At 40.2% G+C, this 24,159-nt stretch overlaps 1 protein-coding gene across 1 annotated transcript in view; it reads left to right on the top strand.

Moving 5' to 3' along the window:
- The first annotated feature begins 11,389 nt into the window (after positions 1-11,389).
- sdc2 (syndecan 2) overlaps positions 11,390-24,159 on the top strand; it is a 116,208-nt gene continuing 103,438 nt past the window's right edge. The window contains exon 1 of the mRNA XM_067979139.1: positions 11,390-11,831. Within this exon, the coding sequence (XP_067835240.1) occupies positions 11,772-11,831 (60 nt within the window). The 5' untranslated portion in view covers positions 11,390-11,771. The remainder of the gene's footprint in view (positions 11,832-24,159) is intronic.

Here is a 24,159-nt window from a genome sequence, read left to right as displayed (position 1 = left end):
TTCCGAGTGCAATCTAACCAGGGTTTTGTATAGCTGCAGCATAACTTCAGCCCCCTTGTACTCTAGTCCTCTAGATATAAAGGCCAGCATTCCATTTGCCTTCTTGATTATTTTCTGCACCTGTTCATGACACTTCAATGATCTATGTACCTGAACCCATAAGTCCCTTTGGACATCCACTGTTTTTAACTTTTTATCATTTAGAAAGTACCCTGTTCTATCCTTTTTTGATCCAAAGTGGATGACCTCACATTTGTCTACATTGAATTCCATTTGCCACAGTTTTGCCCATTCACCTACTCTATCAATATCGCTTTGTAATTTTATGTTTTCATCTACCAAAGATTCACGATCCTCTGGGAGAAGAAATTCCTCCTCATTTCCGTCTTAAACGGGCAATCCCTTATTCTGAAACATAGAAACATAGAAAATAGGAGCAAGAGTCGGCCATTCGGCCCTTTGGGCCTGCTCCACCATTCAAAATGATCATGGCTGATCATCTAACTCAGTACCCTGTTCCCGCTTTTTCCCCATATCCCTTGATAGAAACATAGAAAATAGGATTCTGAGACTATGCCCCCTAGTTTTAGATTCCCCCATGAGGGGTAACACCTAACATCAGCATCTATCCTATCGAGTCCCCTCAGAATCTTGTATGTTTCAATAAGATCTCCTCTCATTCTTCTGAACTCCAAAGAGTATAGATCCAACCTGTTCAATCTTTCCTCATAAGACAACCCTTCCATACCCGGAATCAACCTAGTGAACCTTCTCTGAACTGCCTCCATTGCAAGTATGTCCTTCCTTAAATAAGGGCACCAGAACTGTGCGCAGTACTCCAGGTGTGGTCTCACCAGCTCCCTGTACAGTTGTAGCATGAATTCCCTGCTTTTATACTCCATCCCCTTCGAAATAAAGGCCAATATTCCGTTTGCCTTCTGGATTACCTGCTGCACCTGTATGTTGACTTTTTAGAACATAAGAACATAAGAATTAGGAGCAGGAGTAGGCCAATCGGCCCCTCGAGCCTGCTCCGCCATTCAATAAGATCATGGCTGATCTGATCCTAACCTCAAATCTAAATTCATGTCCAATTTCCTGCCCGCTCCCCGTAACCCCTTATTCCCTTTACTTCTAGGAAACTGTCTATTTCTGTTTTAAATTTATTTAATGATGTAGCTTCCACAGCTTCCTGGGGCAGCAAATTCCACAGACCTACTACCCTCTGAGTGAAGAAGTTTCTCCTCATCTCAGTTTTGAAAGAGCAGCCCCTTATTCTAAGATTATGCCCCCTCGTTCTAGTTTCACCCATCCTTGGGAACATCCTTACCGCAACCACCCGATCAAGCCCCTTCACAATCTTATATGTTTCAATAAGATCGCCTCTCATTCTTCTGAACTCCAATGAGTAGAGTCCCAATCTACTCAACCTCTCCTCAAATGTCTGCCCCCTCATCCCCTCATTGTGTTTCATGTACAAGGACACTCAGATCCCTCTGTAGCGCAGCATTTTGTAGTATTTCACCATTCAAATAATATTTTGCTTTTTTATTTTTCCTCCCAAAGTGGATGACTTCACATTTTCCCACATTATATTCCATCTGCCAAATTTTTGCCCATTCGCTTAACCTGTCAATATCCCTTTGCAGACACTTTGTGTCCTCATCGCAACTTGCTTTTCCACCTATCTTTGTAGCATCAGCAAATTTGGCCACAAGACACTCTGTTCCATCATCCAAGTCATTGATATATATTGTAAATAGTTGAGGCCCCAGCACTGATCCCTGAGGCACCCCACTAGTTACAGAATGCCAATTTGAAAATGACCCTTTTATCCCGACTCGTTGTTTTCTGTTAGTTAGCCAATCCTCTCTTCATGCCAGTATATTACCCCCAACACCATGTGCAGTAATCTTTTATGCGGCACCTTATCGAATGCCTTTTGGAAATCCAAATATTCTGCATCCATTGGTCCCCCTTTATCCACCCTGCCCGTTACTTCCTCAAAGAACTCTAATAAATTTGTCAGACACGATTTCCCCTTCATAAAACCATGTTGACTCTCCTTGATTGTATTATGAGTCTCCATATGTCCTGCTACTACTTCCTTAATAATGGATTCTAGCATTTTCCCAATGACAGATGTTAGGCTAACTGGTCTATAGTTATTTGCTTTCTGTCTCACTCCCTTCTTGAATAGGGGTTAGCGGTTTTCCTATCCGCTGGGACCTTTCCAGAATCTAGTGAATTCTGGAAGAATACAACCAATGCATCCATTATCTCTGTAGCCCCTTCCTTTAAGACCCTCGGATGCAAGCCTTCAGGTCCAGGGGACTTGTCAGCCTTTAGACCCATTAGTTTACCTAGTATTTTTTCTCTAGTGATAGTGATTGTTTTTAGTTCCTCTCTCCCCTTTGCCCCTTGATTTTCTACTATTATTGGTATATTATTAGTGTCTTCTACTGTGAAGACAGATACAAAATATCTGTTCAATTCCTCTGCCATATCCTTGTTTGGGATGTCCTGAGGTTGTGAAAGATGCTATATAAATGCAAGTCTTTCTCCACCCTTTGCGTGTAGCAGTATTTCCTAACTTCACTCCTGAAAGTCCTAGCTCTAATTGTTAACCTCTATCCCCTAGTCCTAGTACTCAAGTATAGGAGTCTTCCAAAAACAGGTACAAATGCAACAGCAGCCAGAAGCAATAATCTAGCAATGAACCTGTAACTCCTGCATGATCCCTTTAAATAGCACTGGTGGGGGTCCTCCATGCTGTTTAAGACCTGTTCAGCTGTGCGAGGTTAAGACAGTGCATTGGCTGGAGCTCCAAAGTAGCACCAGTCCATTTAAATCAGTGTTGCACACTGATTTAGGACATAATCTCCCCACTCTACATGCTGCCGGCTTTCATTAGGTGCGTGTGTGCAGCCATCTTTACTAAGATGGCGTCCTGCGCACATCACACCGGATGTGTGCGTGTGCGTCTCGGACACCATTTTCAGGACTTAGGTGTCCGCGTAGCGTCGATAGAATGGGCACTACGCGGCCCAATTTAGCCCTTGGGGTTTCCACTTGCAGGGGGGAACCAGAGACCAGAGGCTAGGGGCCATAAATCCAATAGAGAATTCAGGAGAAACTTCTTTACCCAGAAAGTGGTTAGAATGTGGAGCTCACTACCACAAGAAGTAGTTGAGGCGACTAGGGTTGTCGCATTTAAGGAGAATCTAGATAAACACGAGGGAGAAAGGAATGGAAGAATATGCTGATAGGGTTAGATAAAGTAGGGAGGGAGGAGGCTCATGTGGAGCATAAACACCAGCATGGACCTGTTGGGCCAAATGGCCTGTTTCTGTGCTGTACATTCTATGTAATTCTATGTATTACATTACCTGGGTTTTTTAAAAACTTGTCCACTGTTTTACTTTGATATTCTTTGACCTACCTTTAGGGGGTGCTATAGTCCTGACAATGATTTTAAAAATCTCCCCCCACAAAAAAGTGCAATCAATAAAAATACAATGAAAAGTGTGGTTCAACAGTGACATTAATATATTATACTTTAACTACATCATGACATTTTACATGGGAGTAATATTTATGAAACATTGTATACAATCCTAAATACAAGCTTCTGTGTAAACATAAAATTAACCAGAAAAGAGCACAATTCTAATCTGACTATATGTTGTATTTTCTTATGCATTCTTTCACTCACCCATTGACATTATATGCTGCACTCCACTGGCCTGCTATTGGTGTAGAATCAGCATGCTGCTTAACATTAACTGTTATGTCAAACTCATCTCAACAATAGGCCATGCAGTCTTGTGTAGGCATTTTACCTCAGCAAAATCTAACCTCTCAGAGTTGTTTCTTGTATCATTTCATCTGTTACAAATTAGCTTTTCATACCTACCTTCTACTTACCTGAATTTCTAGCTTTGGAAGATGATGAAATGTTATCTAAAAAGGTGACAGTAACATGTAATAATGGGTATGATTTTCTACAAGTATAAAGTGAGAGAAGCTACTGAGCTTAAGCCATGGGAGTTGAATGCACCTCACATTTCCTCTCCACATTCTCTGTATATGTGAGTGAATAGTAATTGATGTGAATTAATGCTCAGTAAAACTAAAAAAGTCCCAGAGTTAGTTTGCTGTGAGTGATCTGGGTGTTACTATCCTTGTGGTATATCACCTTCACTGTGTTTCCAAGGCTAAAACAGAAATGTTTATGGTACCACCACTCAAGGCAGATTTTGCACCCCAGTGGGAAAAGCTCTGCACCAAGTGCATAATATTCATAAAATATAGCCTTCTATTGATCAGCGAATTTACTCTCTGTGACAGTTGCATACAGTTAATATTCATACATATGACACATATACATATATATATATATATATATACATACATATGTTTTTATTGTTTCTCAGTAACCTTGTGATAAATGCAATGGTTGAAATCATCCTGCATTGACTATCAATGAGGAAGAGTGTTAGAGATTCCAACCATTATAGAACCAACTTCTAAGCTTCTATCATATGCTCCTCTTCATCTCCAGCTCAAGTTACATAAATTGCTGTTACACCCATACAATTTGCACAATACTTTTGTCTTCCCACTGCTACTAGCTAATTTACCACATCAACAGAACGGATTATAAGGCCAATTTCCTAATGGAAAATGGGGGCTGAAAACGTTCAAAACATGTGCAGGGAGTGAAGCCTGAAAGTTGGTTGGCTGCCAGTCAAAAAATTGGCCAACCAGTAGCTCTTTGAGGTCTGTTGCTTGCCCATAAAGAAGAGTTCACAGCACAGCTTCTCAGTGCAAATTGGGGTGACGGAGACTGCTAAAATGGTATTCTCTAATGAGGTATTCACTCAGAGGGTTGTGAATCTTTGGAATTCTCTACCCCAGAGGGCTGTGGATGCTCAGTCATTGAGTTTTTTCAAGACTAAGATCAATAGATTTTTGGGCACTAAGGGGATCAAGGGATATGGGGATAGGGTGGGAAAGTGGAGTTGTGGTAGAAGATCAGCCAAGATCTTACTGAATGGCAGAGCTGGCTCGAGGGACCTTATGACCTACTCCTGTTCCTATTTCTTATATTCTTATGCCTAGGAAATCTCGCTGCAGGAGGTGTGGTGAAAGTAGGTGGCCAACTTTGAGGCAGAAGGCAGCCACCTCTGAAAACACAGGCTCAAACTCCCTGGATGGAGGCGGAGCAGCAAGTCCATGCATTCTCTCAGGTCCACCATACATGAGAGCAAATGATAAGGAGGGTCTGTGGCATCACAAGAAGTGCTAAGATAAGTGTAGTCACTTACACATACATGCATGTTCTTCATACAAGGAATGTAAATGTCCATCTATTGTATGCTCATGGAGATCAGATGCAAAGGTACCAAAAGGTATTGTCCGGTTTTTGCTGTTCACCTTTATTCTACAGAAGTTGTGTGGCACATTGCCATTCAGGACTATTGTTCCATGCATGGAGCCCTTTACAGGTTACGTGCAAAAGAGTATGGCAGGAGAGAATACAATGCAAATCAATGGGACATATGAGGGCCGAGAGAGGGACGTGGACAGGACACAGTTGATGTTTCTTGTTTCTTCTGCTCAACCATTTTCTAACATCATCATTAAAATGCTCTGCTTACAGGGCATGGTTGACCACGGCCACTGTAAGAGAACCAAGATGGGAGATGGGCTTGCCCTACTCAAGTAGCTCACCCTTATAAGGAGATAACTTGCCCTTTTTGGACGTTAATCGATAGGGGGCATTGGTGAAGGCCAGTTTGAAACCATTGTGTGACATCATTTATTATGAGCCTTAATTTTGTGACTCCCTTTCTAAGTCATCACAACAGGGTTTTCATCAGTTATATGGTGCACTAAGATCTTATCTGTCTTGAACACCATTGATTAGGTGACATCTTCCTCCTTTTCTATTCCTTAGGCTCATCACAAGTTGATGAGGCTGGAAGAAGTACCCCAGGCACTTCACTGAATATTGTGTCAACCTGTCTCCTGCGCCAGCACAGATACTAGCATCCCAGAGAATGAGTTACATAGTTTGAGAAAAGGATGCTGAGGGAAGCACAACTCAGAAGTGAAGATGGCAGGTAAGGAAGAAAAAAATTCACAAAAGCCACGAACACAACAGTATGTGCATGGGATTGGTGTCATACTGAGTCTGCCTTCAAATGGGAGCTTATGCAAAAGTAAAAGGTGTGCATCCTTTGCCACCAACAGCCTATAGCAGGTGGTGGAGAATGTGGAGCAGGACATGTGTGACGTCACTGCAGTCCGGAAGCAAGGAATTACTCATGTAGAGAGTGGCGTTTTTAGGGCTCCCAAAGCACTGATGGAGTAAGCACAGCATGAACACTAAGGCTCATGCATTGAGGTCTTTGGTACCTAATAACAGGAGTCTGACTCTTCAGGATTTAATAGGCTGGGTGATCAGTTAGAAAGAGCATCTGAAACACTGTACAGATTGCTCTTGTTCACATCACGAGGCATGCAGCTGAGAGGCCCAACAATGAGGGACTGGTAAGCAAGGATCCCATGAGGCAGGCTCTTCTCAAGCAGACCACACAAGTTCTCCCTCCAGCCAGATTCATCAAAAAATTGAGGAAGTGTCAGAGTAGACTGTTGCTGGCAGCCATTGCGTTGTTTGAAATGTCACCAGCTGTTGCAGGGACATCACATGATTCTGCTCCCCGGAGGTTCAAGGCTTGTAAGGAGCAGAAAGAAGGTGGTTCAGGTTGAGTGGTGAGAATGCATGTGAGCTTCATGTAGGTTATAATGTGCGCTCTTTCATAGCATGACCACAGCAATGGAAATCTCACCTCTGAGTCATGCGTATAAATCCCACTCCAGGGCTTGAGCACATAATCTAGTTTGAACTTCAGTGCAGTATTGAGGGTGCACTGCACTGTCAGATATGCCATCTTTCAAATGAAACGTTAACTCGGGATCCTGTCTGCCCTCACAGGTAGGCGTAAAAGATCCCAAGGCAATTTCAAAGAAAAGCAGGGGAGTTCTCCCGGTCTTGTGGCCAACAAACTACTAACACCACCAAAAAAAACCATTATCTGGTCTTTTATCTGATTGTGGGATCTTGCTCTGCACACATTGGCTGCTACATTTCCCTACATTGCAACAGTGACTACACTTCAAAAGTACTTAATTGGCTGTGAAGTGCTTTGCGATGTCCTGAAATAGTGAAAGACGTTGTATAAATGCAAGTTCTTTCTTTTTTCTTGCGAAGCTGCAGCTCCTTGGTTCTCCCTGGCCTGCTGCATACTCAATCCCTTTTTCTAATTGTGGAATTGTGAACCACACAGCACATGGTGATGGTCTTGCTCACCTTTGCTGGACTGCACCACAGTATTCCTCATGACTGCTCCAAACAATGGAAGTATTGCTTGAACAGACCTATGGGGTGTTCTATAGTTATTCTGGTGGTGACATAGACCTCACTGTATCACCTCTGTGTGTGTGAGTTCCAGATGGATGTCATGAGGCTGGACACCAACTGATAGCCTTCTTCTCCCAAAAGCCAACCATTCATTCTGTGGGACCCCTCAAATAGTTTTGGCAGGGTGGACCGCTGAAGGATGCAAGAGCCATAGGTGCTCCCATGAAGCAGGCACTGATGTGCAATATGATACTTGTGTGGATACTAATCACCTTTCTGCTCATGGAAACTTTGGAGTTCTAATGTGCAGCCCTGATGGCCAGATGGATACTATCTACAACACCCTGCATTGTTGGAAACTCTTTGAGCTGCTGGGTTCTTTCCACTTGGAAAGTTACGATGATGCTGTCCCTGCCAAACTTGGCATCTGGTTCTTGCGTTATGAATCTCTGTACAGCACACTAGCTGATTCCCTTTGCTGGGAAGAATCCATTGTCACCTTCACAGCTACAAGTAGAAGCATACCAATCTTTGAGGTAGTTTGAAGATTAGCGTGCAGCAGGTGGCATAGCTGTGACTGCTTCTCTGGTGAAGCAGAGGCACCAAAGACAGATCTCCTCAGACATCCTGCTAAATATCTCAAATTGATTCTCATGGTTTACAGCTGAGTCATTCAATTCCCTTAATGGAATTATTGCCTTGTGTCTCACTTCCCAAATGTTGTTAATCTATAAACACAACCAGAATATCTACAATGCACCTTCAACATAATTGCACAATGCTTGAAGATATAAATATAAATGTGCAGCGAATGTCACTACAGATGAGCAAGATCAAAATGTTTTTTAAGGAGACTGTAGTATTGCATTAGTATTATTTGTGCTAAATATAATTAACTTTTTGCTTATCTCTCCAAATATCACCTTAATTTTTTTGGTCTGTCTTTTAAAAAATGTAGTTCTTAATATTAATTTGTTTGGTTACAAAAAGTACCATATACTCATGCATTACTTTCATTATTATGTCAGACTCAATAATGCATATTTGTATGTAATAATGAACTTAAATGACAACTAGGAGTTCTAAATAAACACAAACTACGTTTAAGAGCAGTTTAGATTTAATGTAAGTCCCTATGTTTCACTAACACAAAACCTCTTTATTCCCCAGAAATTATTTGACAACAGTTTGGAAGATAGTAGTCTTACCAAGAAGTTCTCTTCTTCTACCATAATTATAACATTACAAAATGGAAACTTATACTGTCACCTAAAGAACACACTAGAGAAAAGTATTCCAAGTTGCTTCTTGCTTCAAAACATAATTCTACAGTTGACAAAGTGAGAAAACATTCTTCAATGACAACACATTTTTGTAGACTTTCTTTCCATCTCTCTCTCTGTTGTACTCCATCTCTACATCCTTAATTTTATGTATAATCATTCAACTTCAAATCAAATGGGACAGATATAAAAAGCAACAAAGGAATACAAAGAAACTAATAAGTGCAAAAAGAGAATATTAAAAAAGCTTGCAAGAGATATCAAAGCTAACAGCAAAAGTTTTTTTATAAATATAAATATGTTAAGAGAAAGAGAATGATAAGAGGAATGTGGTCCCATTAATGGCAAATGCAGGTAAGACTATAATGGACAAAAAGGAAATAACAGACTTGTTAACTGATTACTTTGTATCCATTTTCATAGTGGAGGAAGAGGACAAAATATCAGCGGTACAAGGGAACCTAAAAATAAGTCAAGGGGAGGAAGTTAGTGGATTTAATATAAGTTTAAAAAATAGTAATGGAGAAAATAACGGGACTTAAGATGGACAAATTTGCAGGAACTGATGGTCACTGTCATAGAGTATTAAAATAAATAGGTGAGGAAATTGCAGATGCAGTAGTCATAATTTTGCAAAGCTCTAGATTTGGGAATTATGGCTTTGGATTGGATAATTGCAAACGTCACTTCATTACTTTAAAAGGGAGGGAGAAACCAGGTGATTACAGACCCACCAGTTTAACAGGAAGCTACTGGAATCTATCATCAGAGAAAGAGTGACTAAGTACTTGGACAAGTATCAGCTGATCAAAAAGAGTTAGCATAGATTTGTGAAGGATCCAATTGCAAAACACATGAACATTATGTTAAATGGGGTTACTGAGTTGTTTAAACGTGGTACTTCACCAGGATCTGTATGGTCTTTTATTTATAAAATTGGTAATTTTGATATTTTAAAAGAAATTAAAGGTCTACTTTATGTCGATGCACATAAGAGATGAGGAATACAGCATTTTTTTCAAGTGACAGCAGCAGCGTGGTAACTGTTGAAGTGCTGTATTTCAGAATGGTTAAAAATAATCCGATGAAAAAGTGATATTGGATTAATCTTGACACCTAATACATTCTGTTGTGTACATAAGTCACTCCACTTCTATGTAACTCATCATATGTGAAATGCTTTGGGATATTCCTGAGAGGTGTCACTAAACATTATATAAAAGCAGGCCTTTATTTCCTTCTATGAAAAAAAATCCTAAATCTATCTTGCTCAATCTCTATGTAATGTCAGATTTCTAATGTGCACACTGTAAGTTGGATTTGAATTTATTTCTTGCTTTATGAACATCACACAATGCCAAATCACTTTTATTGTCCTGGAGCAAACTACTGCTTTTTTGTTCTGCTATTGTACTATTTTGTTCATCTTGCAGTCATTTAATGACGCTGATCAGTGTACCCCACCTTATCTGATTTCCCAAGCCAAGGAGAACTGGTTAATATTTTGATGGGAGATTGTCTGGAACAACAACTGCTGTCGGCCAGGGTTGCATGTTACCACAATGTCTAGAACACTAATGAGCAGTGCCACTACATTAAGAGAAGCAAGTTTGATTTGCCCAATGTTGCTCAGCTGTGTGTATGATCTAAAAACTAGCCCATAAACCAGTAAACCTTACATTATGGCCTCCAGATCACTAGTAGGCATCTAAAGTGATTTCAGGGAGGATCCTATTATAGCTAACAAAAATGTTAATTCCATCGTTGTAGGCTGAATTTGAACTCATGGGAGTGTGCTTTGCAGAGGAACGGAACAATATTTGTAGAGAAGCAACTTTACTAAATGTAAACATTCTAAAAAAAACCTTTAGCTCAGTCTACACACTGTTGCAATCGGCTGCCCAAATACATAACTATTTCGCAAAATCGAGTTTGTTATTTTTGATGCGCGTCCTTTGAAAACATTCCAAAAACTATATAAACATGAAGTACAGTCTTTACAGAAATCGAAATACTAGTCTGGCGTGATCTTTTTTCAAGGATAAGTAAAACTTCAATTATCACGTCTTTTCTAATAGGAAATTATCACAGCTTTTCTAATAGGGACACTACCTAATACTTGCTGATAGCTGTAATTTGTAGAAAGAAACGTCCCACTGCTTTTAGTGCAGTTGAATTGCCAGATTCACAAAATCCGTTTTCGTTTCACTAGGGTCATGAAACATTTGGATTTGTTTCTTTCTGTAGGCAGTGAATCTTCACCTAAACGCTGAAAAATATATCGCACACGCAGCAATTTAATGAGCCAAAATTTAATGATAAATAATCAAGTAATAATGACTTTAGCAGAGAAAAAAATACAGCAACAGAAAGATGAATAATTGGCGCGGGAAGCTCCAGGGACCATCTCCGCTCGGATTGCCCCGTTGAGCTTCACTTTTATCCTGCTGAAGTTTATTTTATTCTATCATTTCATGTCATCCCCATATCCGTTTTACACATATATTGTGCAATGGGTTGGATAACCCATTAAATCTGCTTTTACCTCTAGTGCTGCCGGTACCAGGGCGGCGCTGCAGTGCTTCATCTCGATTAGCTACAGGTCACGTCAATCAAAACGAGCTCCTCTCCACCCCTTAGAGCAGAGCCGCGCACGCTTCTGGTTCGCTATTAGTGTTCTCTCCCCCACTTAAATCATACAGCCCAGGGATAGAGGTTATTCCAGGGGGGGGGGAGGTTTAGGTGAGGGCTGTGATAATGGAGCTCTTTTTGCATTCAGTTGCGTTGATTTTTTTTATTACATATCTATATAAAATTTGAATTACATTTAATCAGGGATAGAGAAATTCAAGACAGGCGCGTGAGGAAAAAGTGCGCGGAAGAATATACTTTAAAGAAGAAGAAAAAGTAGTGTTTGCGTGGAGTGAGGTTGTGGAGCCTGTAGTTGGAGGGTCTGCGAGGAGAAGCCGGGCTTTGCGAAGCGAACGCGCTGTGAACCCCGGGACGTTCCGCAGAGCTGGAACACTCGCCATCTGGAGACCGGCGGCAGCAGCAGCAGGATGGGGAACGTCTGGATACTCCTCACTTTAGGGCTCTGCACACTTGTTAACGGGGAACTGGTAAGTCCGTGCAGTAGTAGCGTGAGGCGATGGTCGTTTGCTGTTCAGTCCGCTTCCAAATGTGAATCGGGAGAAATTTGTAGGATCAAATGAGGCATGCAATCTATAGCATTACGCATTTTGACTTATTGTGGTGCAGCTCGAGTGCGATGTTTCTTTTCAGATGTTTCGATTCTTTCACGCAAGGGCTTAAAGTTATGAATGGTCATTTTAAAGAAAATAACCTTCCATCTACTATGTAAAAATCATATAAGCTGAACCTAAGTAGCCTCTGGGTCTGGATTGTGGTATATTTCTAGTTTATTCTCCGAGATTGTATAGGAATATATTAAGAAGGTTTTTCGATCATGTTTCCGATTTTTGCAAGGCTGAGTGAATTAGAGCCAAACACGGGATCGATACCAATACCGTGGCGTGTGTTACTAAGCGCTCTTGAGAAATGCACTTTACAGATGCGGGAATGTTACATTCTTCAATCCCCCAATAGAACGGAGGGGATAGTAGTTTCGCCTGAGGCTGTAGAAAGGAGATTGCAGTAAATTAATTCCTCTTGTCGCTCTGTGAAAGGATCAAGACACAAGCTAACCTGTCAGAGGAGCCATATATTAAGCTCCGGAAGTAAGGAGAGATGAAAAAGGACAAGTTCTGCAGAAAGTTTCTGTGCGTGTGAAAGTGCAGGTGGAATATTTTGTTGAAATAACTGTGCAAATCCTTTAGATGGCGTCTGAGATTTTCCAGCGACCAGTGCTACCATATTCAGCGTTTTATGTAAAATACGTGATCACTGTAATGTACAATACCATAAATGTTAGCTTACTGCAATCTAGTTGTTTTGTCACTAGTTCTCTGCATATTGGATATCAGTTGTACAGTTATGTGTTTGGCTTTTTATATAATTACAAGCTCACTGAAAGGAAAATTGTCATTGCAGGAATTCACTACAAAACCGATCAAGTAACCGGGAATAAATGCAATGAATGCAGATTGAAATTAAACTCTGAAAGCTTTTCTGTTCTGGAAGGAGTATCATCCACACTGGGGGGAAAAGTATTTGCATACACACAATTTAGTTACATAACTTTTTTGTCTCTGATTTTTAAAAAAAAATCTATTGCCGGGGAGTAGATCTGTCGCAGTGTGAATATCTAACAGCCAATCTGGCAGCTCCTAAATATAATTTGTTCCAGGAACTGTATATACCAAAAACCCTCTTAAAAGCCCAGTACACCTTTTAATAAATCACCCTAATCCGCTCAGTTAAATGAAATTGAGTGCAGTAGTTTTTAATCTGTAAATTAAAATAAGTCGGGAAGAGAATATTGTAGGTTGCCTCTTCTGAATAGGTACAGTACCTAGTTATTGCAGCATTATCATTCATCCAGTTTTATATAACTGATATAAAACACCTCTAGAGTACGTAATGTGTGCTTGATTGCAAATGGTTTTCTGTAGCTAAGCTATTTGTATCCCCTGTAATTTCCTTTTTCTGAAAACTAGATAACCAATTTTTACAACATATGGCTTGCAGCAAAATTCCTGCACATTTCTTGAATATGTCAGAAAGATCAAATATGATAACAGAGTACAGTGTAAAAGACTAACCCATGTTTGCAAACAAATACTTTTTGAATATATAGTCATGCTTTTGAAAGTAATTTTCTTTGTAGGGAATTGAAGAAGTATTTTTATTTACACTTTCCTTCCCAGGAAATTTACTTGGCTCATTTGATAAATGGTATTTTTAAGGTAAACATTCTGAGGAAATTGAAAAGTATAAAAATAGTTTAAAGCTACACTTGCTTCTCTTAATTTCATATGGACTAAGTATATTTATGTTATGACTTGTAAATGTATTCAACAGTAGGTTTAATATAAAGCAGTAAAGTCAGAAGAAAATTCAAATTGTAAATGAAATTCTAATAAAAATCAGTGACCACTGGGAATTCTGTTCAAATTACAGGAGTAATTTTTTTCTGTTAAATTAGTTCTGGTAACAAGGTCAGGCAGAGCCTGTCTTGGATACTGTTAGCACTCTATATTCCAGAATTTAATATTACTAGAATGTTTCTGTTGCACTTTTTTTGAGGGTGGGCAGAATCTTAATAGAATTGAAGTAAAATTTGGTTGTGGCTCCTTTTTTGCATCATGTGTGTGTACGGTTGTGCATTGCTGTGGCAATTTTGGTGGAAAAAAGTTTACATAAGTCATTAGTACTTAGGCTGAGTCAGTAATCCAATTTACATCAAGTCTACAGCACAGGAGCAGGCCATTCGGCACAAATGGTCTATGCCAGCATTTATGCTCCTCATAGAATCATAGAAATTTACAGCACAGAAGGAGGCCATTCAGCCCATCGTGTCTGTGCTGGCCAAAAAAGAGCTATCCAGCCTAATCCCACTTTCCAGCACTTGGTCTATAGCACTGTAGGTTATGGCACTTCAAGTGCACGTCCAAGTACTTTTTAAATGCGATGAGGGTTTCTGTCTCTACCACCCTTTCAGGCAGTGAGTTCCAGACCCCCACCACCCTCTGGGTGAAAAAACTTCCCCTCCACTCCCCTCTAATCCTTTTACCAATTATTTTAAATCTATGACCCCTGGTTATTGACCCCTCTGCTAAGGGAAATAGGTCCTTCTTATCCACATCTAGGCCCTTCATAATTTTATACACCTCAATTAAATCACCCTTCAGTCTCCTCTGTTCCAATGAAAACAACCCCAGCCTATCCAATCTTTCCTCATAGCTAAAATTCTCCAGCCCTGGCAACATCCTCGTAAATCTCCTCTGTACCCTGTCGAGTGCAATCACATCTTTCCTGTAATGTGGTGACCAGAACTGTACGCAGTACTGATGCTATGGTCTAACTAGTGTTTTATGCGGTTCTAGCATAACCTCCCTGCTCTCATGAGCCTCCTCCCTCCCTACTACATCTAACCCTATCAGCATATGCTTCTATTCCTTTCTCCTTCGTGTGCTTATCTAGCTTCCCCTTAAATGCATCTATGATTTTTGTCTCAACTACTTCCTGTGGTAACATGTTCCACATTCTTACCACTCTTTGGGTAAAGAGGTTTCTCCAGAATTCCCAATTGGATTCATTAGTGACTATCTTACATTGATGACCTCTAGTTTTGGACTCTCCCACAAGTGGAAACATTTTCTCCAGTTCTACCCAGTCAAACTCTTTCATTATTTTAAAGACCTTTATCAGGTCAGCCCTCAGCCTTTTCTAGAGAAAAGAACTCCAAGCCTGTTCAGCCTTTCCTGATAAGGATATCCCCTCAGTTCTGGTATCATCCTTGTGAATCTTTTTTGCACCTTCTCCAATGCCTCTGTATTCTTTTTATAATATGAAGACCGGAACTGTGCACAGTACTCCAAGTGTGGTCTAACCAAAGTTCTGTACAAGTTTAACATAACTTCTCTGCTTTTCAATTCTATCCCTCTAGAAATGAACCCCAGTGCTTGGTTTGCCTTTATTACGGCCTTATTAACCTGCATCGCTACTTTTAGTGATATGTGTATCTGTACCCTGAGATCCCTTTGCTCCTCTACTCCATTTAGACTTATTATCCAAGCAATGTGTGGCCTCCTTTTTCTTCTATCCAAAATGCAGTACCTCACACTTATCTATATAGAAATTCCAGACCCAATTACACGCCAATTCTGCAAGTTTATTAATGTCCTCTTGCATTTTGACACATTCTTCCTTTGTATTATCTACACCCCTCAATTTGGAGTTATCCGCAAATTTTGAAATTGTACTAACGATTCCCGAGTCCAAATCGTTAATGTAAATTGTGAACAACAGTGGTCCTAGCACTGATCCCTGTGGAACACCACCTCCCACCTTTTGCCAGTCTGAGTAACCACCCTTAACCCCTATTCTCTGCTTTCTGTTTTGTAGCCAGCTTGGTATCCGTTCTGCTACCTGTCCCCTGACTCCACATGCTTTGACCTTAGTCATGAGTATACAATGTGGTGCCTTACGGAAGGGTTTTTGAAAATCCAAATATTTTACATCTACTGCATCACCCTTGTCTACCCTTTCTGTTACTTCTTCAAATAATTCAGTAAGGTTGGTCAAGCATGACTTCCCCTTCTGAAATCTGATCTGACTATTCTTTATTATATTTTTGTTCTCTGGATGTTTTTCTATTACATCTTTGAGTAAAGAGTCCATTATCTTTCCTACCACCAATGTTAAGCTAACTGGTCTATGGTTTTCTGGACTTATTCCTATATTTAAAAAGGGAGATAGAACAACATTAGCTGTCCGTCAGTCCTCTGGCACTATTCCCTTTTTCTAATGAATTTTTATATATATGTAATAGTGCCTCTGCTCTCTCATCCCTAACTTCTTTTAATATTCGCGGATGCAATCCATCTGGACCAGTGGTTTTATACTCTTTAAGTTTGATTAGTTTATCAATTATCTTCACCCCCCTCCCCCCCCCACCTTCTATCTTAAATGTTTTAATATCTTTTTTGATCTCTTCTAATGCAATGCCCACCTTGTTAGTCTTCCTGGTAAGTACTGAGGCAAAGTAACTAATATTTCTACCATTTCGCTGTCATTACCTGTGAGTTTATCTTGTGCATCCCTTTGTGGCCCTATCCCTATCCTGATTTTTCTTTTGTTATTTATGTGTCAGTGACCATATATTCCATGATAATTTAATTTCGTAGTTCCTCATTGCTTTCCTAACTTTTTTTGACTTCTTTCCTAATCTCTTCGTATTCCCTTTTGTCATCCTTTCCTTTATTGTCTATGTCCTTAGAGTATACCGTTTTTCTTTAGTTTTAATTTTACCCATATCTCTTTATTCATCCATGGTGTTTCATTATTGGCTAGTTTGTTCTTGCTTTTTAGCGGAATATATTTCTCCTGACCTCTCTTGATCACCGTTTTAAATGTTTCCCACTTCTGTTGTATCTCTTTGTCAAAATTCTTTTCCAGTTTACCTTCCCAAGTTCCATTCTCATCCCCACAAAATTAGCTTTTTTCCAATCTATTTCTTTGTTCTATCTTGTGTGTTTCTCAATCATTATTTTAAACCTTTTATTATCTTATGATCACTCTTGACTAGATGTTCTCCTACACTTACTTGTCTTATCTACTCTGGTTTATTGCCAATTACCAGATCCAGCAGTGATTCCTCTCTTGTTGGGCTTCTCACTGAGAAAGGAGTCATGTACACACTATAAAAACTTATTTCCCCTTTCTCTACCTCTTGCCAATTTATTTGGGAGTAGTTGAAATCTCCTTTGATTATTATTTGATTTTTTTTTTACTCATTTCATAGATTTGGCTACATATTTCTTCCTCCACTTTCCTTCTATTATTAGGTGATCTGTAGAATATGCCTATTAACTTGATCAATTCCTTCTTATCCTTTGTCTTAATCCATATGGATTCTGTTTCTATCTTAATATTACTTATGTCCCTTTTTTCTATTGCCATTATGTTGTTCTAATTAGTACAGCTACCCTACCCCCTCTTCCTTCCCTATCCTTTCTAAATATGTTATATCCTGCAATACATGAAGAAAAACTTTTTTACGCAGTGTGTGGTTAGGATCTGGAATGCATTGCCGGTGATAGGGGGGTGGGGGTGCGGTTGGTGGAGGAAGATTCAATAGTGGCTTTCAAAAGGAACTGGAGAAGTACTTGAAAGGAAAAAAAATTGCAGGGCTACGGGGATAGGGTGGGGGACTGGGACTAGCTGGATTGCTCTTGCATAGAGCTGGCATGGACTCGATGGGCCAAATGGCCTCCTTCCTTGCTGTAACCTTTCTATGATTCTATTTAGCTGCCAGTCCTGTTCTTTATGTAGCCATGTATCAGTCATCCCTACTACATCTGGCTCCTCACTATGAATTATTGCCTCCAGATCCCACGTTTTTTTCCGGATGCTGTGCACAGTGCAGGCATTTTAATTTGTTTTTAATAATTGTTCCCCTCAGTCATTTTGTACTTATCTTCTATAATTGTATTTGTTCCCTGACCGTTTGTTACCCATGTTCCTTACCTTGGTCTGACCTTTACTCTCATCTCCTATTTCCAGACTTATTTTATTTTCACCAGATCTCTTTTCTCCCCCCCCCCCCCCCCCCCACTTCTTACTAATTTAAAATCCTATCAACTGTGCTATTTATCTTTTCCACTTGGACACTGGTTCCATTCCGGTTCAGGTGGACCCCATCGTAGTGGTACAGCTCCTTCCTGTCCCAGTACTGATGCCAGTGTCCCATGAAATGGAACCCCTCCTTCCCAGACCACTCTTTCAGCCACGCATTCATCTTTCTGATCTGCCTATGCCTTTGCCAATTTGGTTTCTAAAGAAGAACGAAGTTTGTATACTTACAACATGGAGGGGGGAGTCAGTCTCACAGCAGACACACCTCTTTTTCAAAGTCCCTCACCTTGAAGATCTGGATTAAGCAGTTAGTGATGAGTCAGTCTGGTTCAGGGCATTGGAGTTGGACATCCAGAATTGGAAGTACAATTTCAAATTTCGTGGACAACACCAAATTAGGGGTATAGAAGGAGGACTCTGACAAAATACAGGAAGACATTAATAAACTTGCAGAATCGGTATGTAACTGGCAAATGAATTTCAATATAAGAAATGAGGTATTCCTACCAAAATGTAAGAATAAGGGGCCACATACTGCTTGGAAAATAAGTACCTTAATGGGGTAGAGGACAGAGGGAACTGGGGCTACAGATAACAAATCACTAAAAGTAGTGACACAGGTTAATAAGGCCATGAAAAAGCAAACCAAGCACTCGGGTTCATTTCTAGAGGGATAGAATTGAAAAGCAGAGAAGTTATGTTAAACTTGTATAAAAACGAGATTAGGCCACATTTGGAGTACTGTGAACAGTTCTGGTCTCCATATTATAAAAAGGATATAGAGGCACTGGAGAAGGTGCAAAAAAGATTTACTAGGTTGATAACAGAACTGAGAGGTTATACCTATCTGGGAAGAAGTTTGCAGGCTGGGACTCCTTTTTTTCTAGAGGAAAAAAAAACTGAGGGGTGACCTGATAGAGGTCTTTAAGATTATGAAAGGGTTTGATAGGGTAGACGTGGAGAAGATGTTCCTGCTTGTGGGGGAGACCAGAACTAGGGGCCATAAATATAAGATAATAACTAACAAATCCAATAGGGAATTCAGGAGATACTTCTTTACCTGGAGACTGGGAAGAATGTGGAACTCGCTACCACAAGGAGTATTTGAGGCGACTAGCATAGATGCATTTTATGGGGAAGCTAGATACATCACATGGAGAAAGGAATAGAAGGGTATGCTGATTGGGTTAGATGAAGTAGGGAGGGAGGAGGCCCGTTTGGAGTGTAAGCACCGGCATAGACTTGTTGGACCGTATGGCCTGTTTCTGTGCTGTATAGTCTATGTAATATCAAGGTGACTAACACGATGCAAGCTGCGTTGGTCTTTCCACCACACTGAAAGCAGATGTCCGGCATGTAGCTGATGAGGAAATACTGAGACTTGAGAATGCAGCTGCTGGAATACGTCACCTGAAGACCAGATATGAGAACAGTACTCATATCCAGGGCTTGATGCCTACCATCATTGGGTTGGAAAGAGGCAAGCGCTTGCTGCTGAAGCTCTGCACGTACATCCGGTGGATCCACCTTTTGATGGGATGCGATGTGTGTCAATGCTGGGGTCAGGAGGATGGTGCCAACAGACACATGTATCTTTTGTTGCTCATATGCAACTTGTGAAGAGCTCTTGATGCCCACTGTCACATAGCGAAGGCTCAAATCTGCAACTAGCCAACTAGTGATTATCTGAAAGTGAAAGGTAAGTGAGGTCCTTAGGGTCTAGATGGCTCCAAGGTGACACGCCTGGCAATGGGAGCTTGGAATCAAGTCAACCCTTTGTGGCAGACTTGGTAGTCTTATACCTGAGCTAAGCAGATCTTCAGTAACCTGAGGCACTGCTAATGATTGATCAATCAGCCTGACTCACTAATGGAAGCTGGAACAGTGTACTGGGGAGCAGGACTCTTCCCACTTGGATCCAGTTAACCATGCAAGCTAATGTCCTATGGTAGACCTAACTGGACAAACAGTAGAGATCATCTCTAGTAAGCTGAACAGTTTTAGCTAATTAACCTCAGCAGTACTGAGTCCCTAAGACTCGGCTCTGTCAACCTGCGTCAAGGCTTTCTGGACTTGGGTGAGTGGGATGTCTTCCTTCAGGGAGGTATTGAGCAAATAGAAACTCTACAGTGAGTGTAGATTTCTCGGCAGCTTGATTTGGAGAGTCTGAAAACGTGGTGATGGGTTTATGTGTATGTCAGATACCTGACTGCCCAAAATATATGCACGTACAACAAATTCAACAAATGTTTCTTGGGAATTTTGTATAAGATGATGATCTGCTTCTTTCGGGAGCGGGAGGGGGGGTAAATTACAAATATCTTGATAACAGATGTTTGAAAGTGATGTCCTGAATTCTCAAAAGATCCACTGATCATTTTGATGAACTTATTGGAGCAGTTCATAAATTTACTCATGAAATAAAGGTTAAGGAACCTGCATTTTTTTTTTATAATTACACTGTGTGTTCATGCTTGTTCAGAATATCATATTGTATATGTAGCAGTTAAAACTGCTTTTTTCACGTTCCCTTCCACTCCTCCTTTTCTCTGCTTCATTTTGGCGTTTCTCCCCACATGTGGTTATCTGTCTGCATTTTTGTTTTATTGAGAAAGCAAAGTTACGGGGTGAAGACCCATAATGCAGGACACCAGCAGAGTTGATAAGTGACCAAGAATCATAGAATGTTACAGTACAGAAACGGGCCTGCACATCAGCCACCTTTTATCCCTCTTTTTCAAGCAACCAGAATCATAGAATTTTACAGCACACAAGGAAATCATTTAGCCCATCATGTCTGTGTTGGTTTTCTGAAAGAGCTATCCATTTAGACCCTTTCCTCGTACCCTTTTCTTCACTTCCCATTTAAAACCTATTATGGATTCTTTCTGTTCCAACAAACTTCTACATAATTAAAATCTCCTAATTTCTCCCTTCATTCCTTTGATAAATTTATGCTCTTTTGTTACTGATTTACTACCAGCGGAAATAAATTTTCTCTACTTGTAGCTTATCTAATTCCCTTTTTTAAAATGTTCTCATGAACTCTGCTTCAACAGAGTTTGTGTCAGAGCATTCCACATTCTGACCCCTCTTTGCAAAGAAATTTCTAACCCCTCTAATTCTTTTGGTGAGTATTTTAAATTTGTACCCCCCTCGTTATCGTCTTGCCAACAAATGGGAACTCTCAGGCCACCGCTCAACTGTAGCAGTTCCAGTGAAAAGCACCCTAACTTCTCATGTCCCTTTTTATAACCGTAACCCCTCGTCCCTGATAACATCCTAGTGAATAAACACTACATCTTTTTCCATTGCTTTTATCACTGAAAGGTAGTATACAGGTACAAAAAGTAATCAAAAAGGCTAATGAAATGTTGGTCTTTATCTCCAGGGGGTTGGAATTCAAAAGCGATGAAGTGTTCAGAAGCCTGGTCAGACCCCATCTGGAGTACTGCGTTTAGTTTTGGGCACTGAACCCGAGGATTAATTTATTGGCCTTGGAAGGGGTACAGCACAGATTCAACAAATGATACCTGGATTTAAAAGGTTAAATTATGAGGACAGATTGTATAAACTTGGCTTAAATTTAGATGGCTGAAGAGTGATCTAATCAAGGTGTTTAAAATTATAAAGGGATTTGAAAGGATAGATACTGAGAAATTATTTCCTCTGTTAGGGAAATCCAGAACAAGAGTGCATAATAAAATTAGAGTTAGGCCATTTAGGAGTGAAATCAAGAAGCACTTTTTCACACAAAGGGTAGTGGAACTCAGGATCTTGCTCCATCATAAAGCTGTCAATGCTGGATCAATTAAAATTTTCACGACTGAGATTTTTGTTGGGTCAGGGTATTAAGGGATATGGAACAAAAGGTACAGTTCAGCCATAATCTAACTGAATGGTAGAAAAGGCTTGAGGGGTTGAATGGCCTACTCCTGTTCCAATATCCTTCCTGTGATGGTATGCTCAAAACGGTACATAATGCTTCCAGCTGCAGCCCAAGCTAGGTTCTGTACAAGTTCAGCATTATCCTTGATTTTGTATTTTATGTCATTAGGTACAAGGATTCTGTTTGCCTTTTTTATGGCCTTATGTATTTGCTCTGCCTCCAGTTCCATTTTAAAATAGCCCCAAAATGTGTTACTGCAGGCTTTCACAGTCCTTATCACAATTTGCCTTGCACCCCATTTGGCGACTTAGTTAATTTCAGTACCGTTCCTTCAGTTTCTAAGTGTAGATTAATTGTGTTTATAGTAAGTAAGAGTGGCCTCAATGCAGACCCTTTTGGAACACCACTTGCCAAGTCTTTCCAGTCTGAGAAATTTCCTTTAACTCAACCATTTGCTGTCTGCCCTCCAACCACCTTCTCCATGTGGTCACATTCCCCTTAATTCCATGTACTGTTATCTTAACCATTAGTCTCTTATTTGGAACACGATCAAATGCTTTTTGAGAATCCATATAAACCACATGCATTGAGTTCCCTTTATCTGTCCTCTGTGTTACTCAAACATTTTTAAAAGTTAGTCAAGCATGATCTGCTCTTTGAAAATCTGTGCTGACTAGTTCTGAATAACTCGTGTTTCTCCAAGTGGTTAGTAACGTCATCTGGTAGTTTAGCAACTACTGAGGTAAGACTAACTTGCGTATGATTTCCCGGTTTAAAGCTACGTTTTTTGTAGAGGAGTGTCAAATTTGCCACCCTTTGGTTCTCCGAGACAAATTTCCTTCTCACAGGTTATAGTCTGAGCCACCACTGCCTTCCTTAACTACTTTCAACATCTTTTGGATGTCAACCTCAGGTCCCTGTGAATTGTCTTCCCTAAGTTTGAGTAAATTCTTTTGTGCTATTCTATATTCTATTTGAATGATAACATCCGCCAATAATTCCACACCCACCTCTGATACCTCCACAATGAAACAAAGCTATTTGTGGACACCAAACGATATGCAGAGATTAATTTTCTGGGAAAAAAAACAACACTTAATGACAAAAGCATATATTTCAATAAATGAAGCAACTGATCAGTGCCTCTGACACATGAAATGACAAACCAGTAGACTGTTACATGCCTGATTTACATTGGGTAAATTTACATGTAATTATGTTGATTATCCACTGATGTGCATTCTTACAAATTCTGCTTCTACTCCTTTCTTAGAATTTGACCAAGTACTGATTATCTTTGCTGTAATTTGCAACATGTTTCAACAACATTAAATAACAATACTTGGTGTTATAGCCACAGTTGATTTTATTTTACAACAGTTAGACAACTCGAGTAGAAACTGATCTTACTGTAGATTCAGATCTTCAGTTCAGCAGAATTTTGAATTTAAGTGTAAGGATAACTGCAAGTAAAACATACACAGGAAGACCTGAAGAGATGTAGAAAACAAATTGGTTTTTATTTGTTTTTGGCATGTGGGCAGTGCTGGTAAGGCTGCATTTATTGCCCATCTCTAGTTGTTCTGAGAAAATGCTGATGGGCCTACTCCTTAAACCACTGCAGTCCTTGCACTGAAGGTGCTTCCAGTATGGTGTTGGGTAGGAAATTCCTGGATATTGACTGAGCGACTATGAAGGAATGGCAATACGTGTCTGACTTGGAGGAAACTTGGAGGTGATGGAGTTAGAATCATAGAATCATAGAAGTTACAACATGGAAACAGGCCCTTCGGCCCAACATGTCCATGTCGCCCAGTTTATACCACTAAGCTAGTCCCAATTGCCTGCACTTGGCCCATATCCCTCGATACCCATCTTCCCCATGTAACTGTCCAAATGCTTTTTAAAAGACAAAATTGTACCCGCCTCTATTACTGCCTCTGGCAGCTCGTTCCAGACACTCACCACCCTTTGAGTGAAACAATTGCCCCTCTGGACCCTTTTGTATCTCTCCCCTCTCACCTTAAATCTGTGCCCCCTCGTTATAGACTCCCCTACCTTTGGGAAAAGATTTTGACTATCGACCTTATCTATGCCCCTCATTATTTTATAGACTTCTTTAAGATCACCCCTTAACCTCCTACTCTCCAGGGAATAAAGTCCCAGTCTGTCTAACCTCTCCCTGTAAGTCAAACCATCAAGTCCCGGTAGCATCCTAGTAAATCTTTTCTGCACTCTTTCTAGTTTAATAATATCCTTTCTATAATAGGGTGACCAGAACTGTACACAGTACTCCAAGT

This window comes from Heptranchias perlo, chromosome 3 (genome assembly GCF_035084215.1).
Source record: "Heptranchias perlo isolate sHepPer1 chromosome 3, sHepPer1.hap1, whole genome shotgun sequence".
Taxonomy (NCBI): domain Eukaryota; kingdom Metazoa; phylum Chordata; class Chondrichthyes; order Hexanchiformes; family Hexanchidae; genus Heptranchias; species Heptranchias perlo.
Note: the sequence above shows the minus strand (reverse complement) of the source record. Positions and strands in the feature narration are given on the sequence as shown.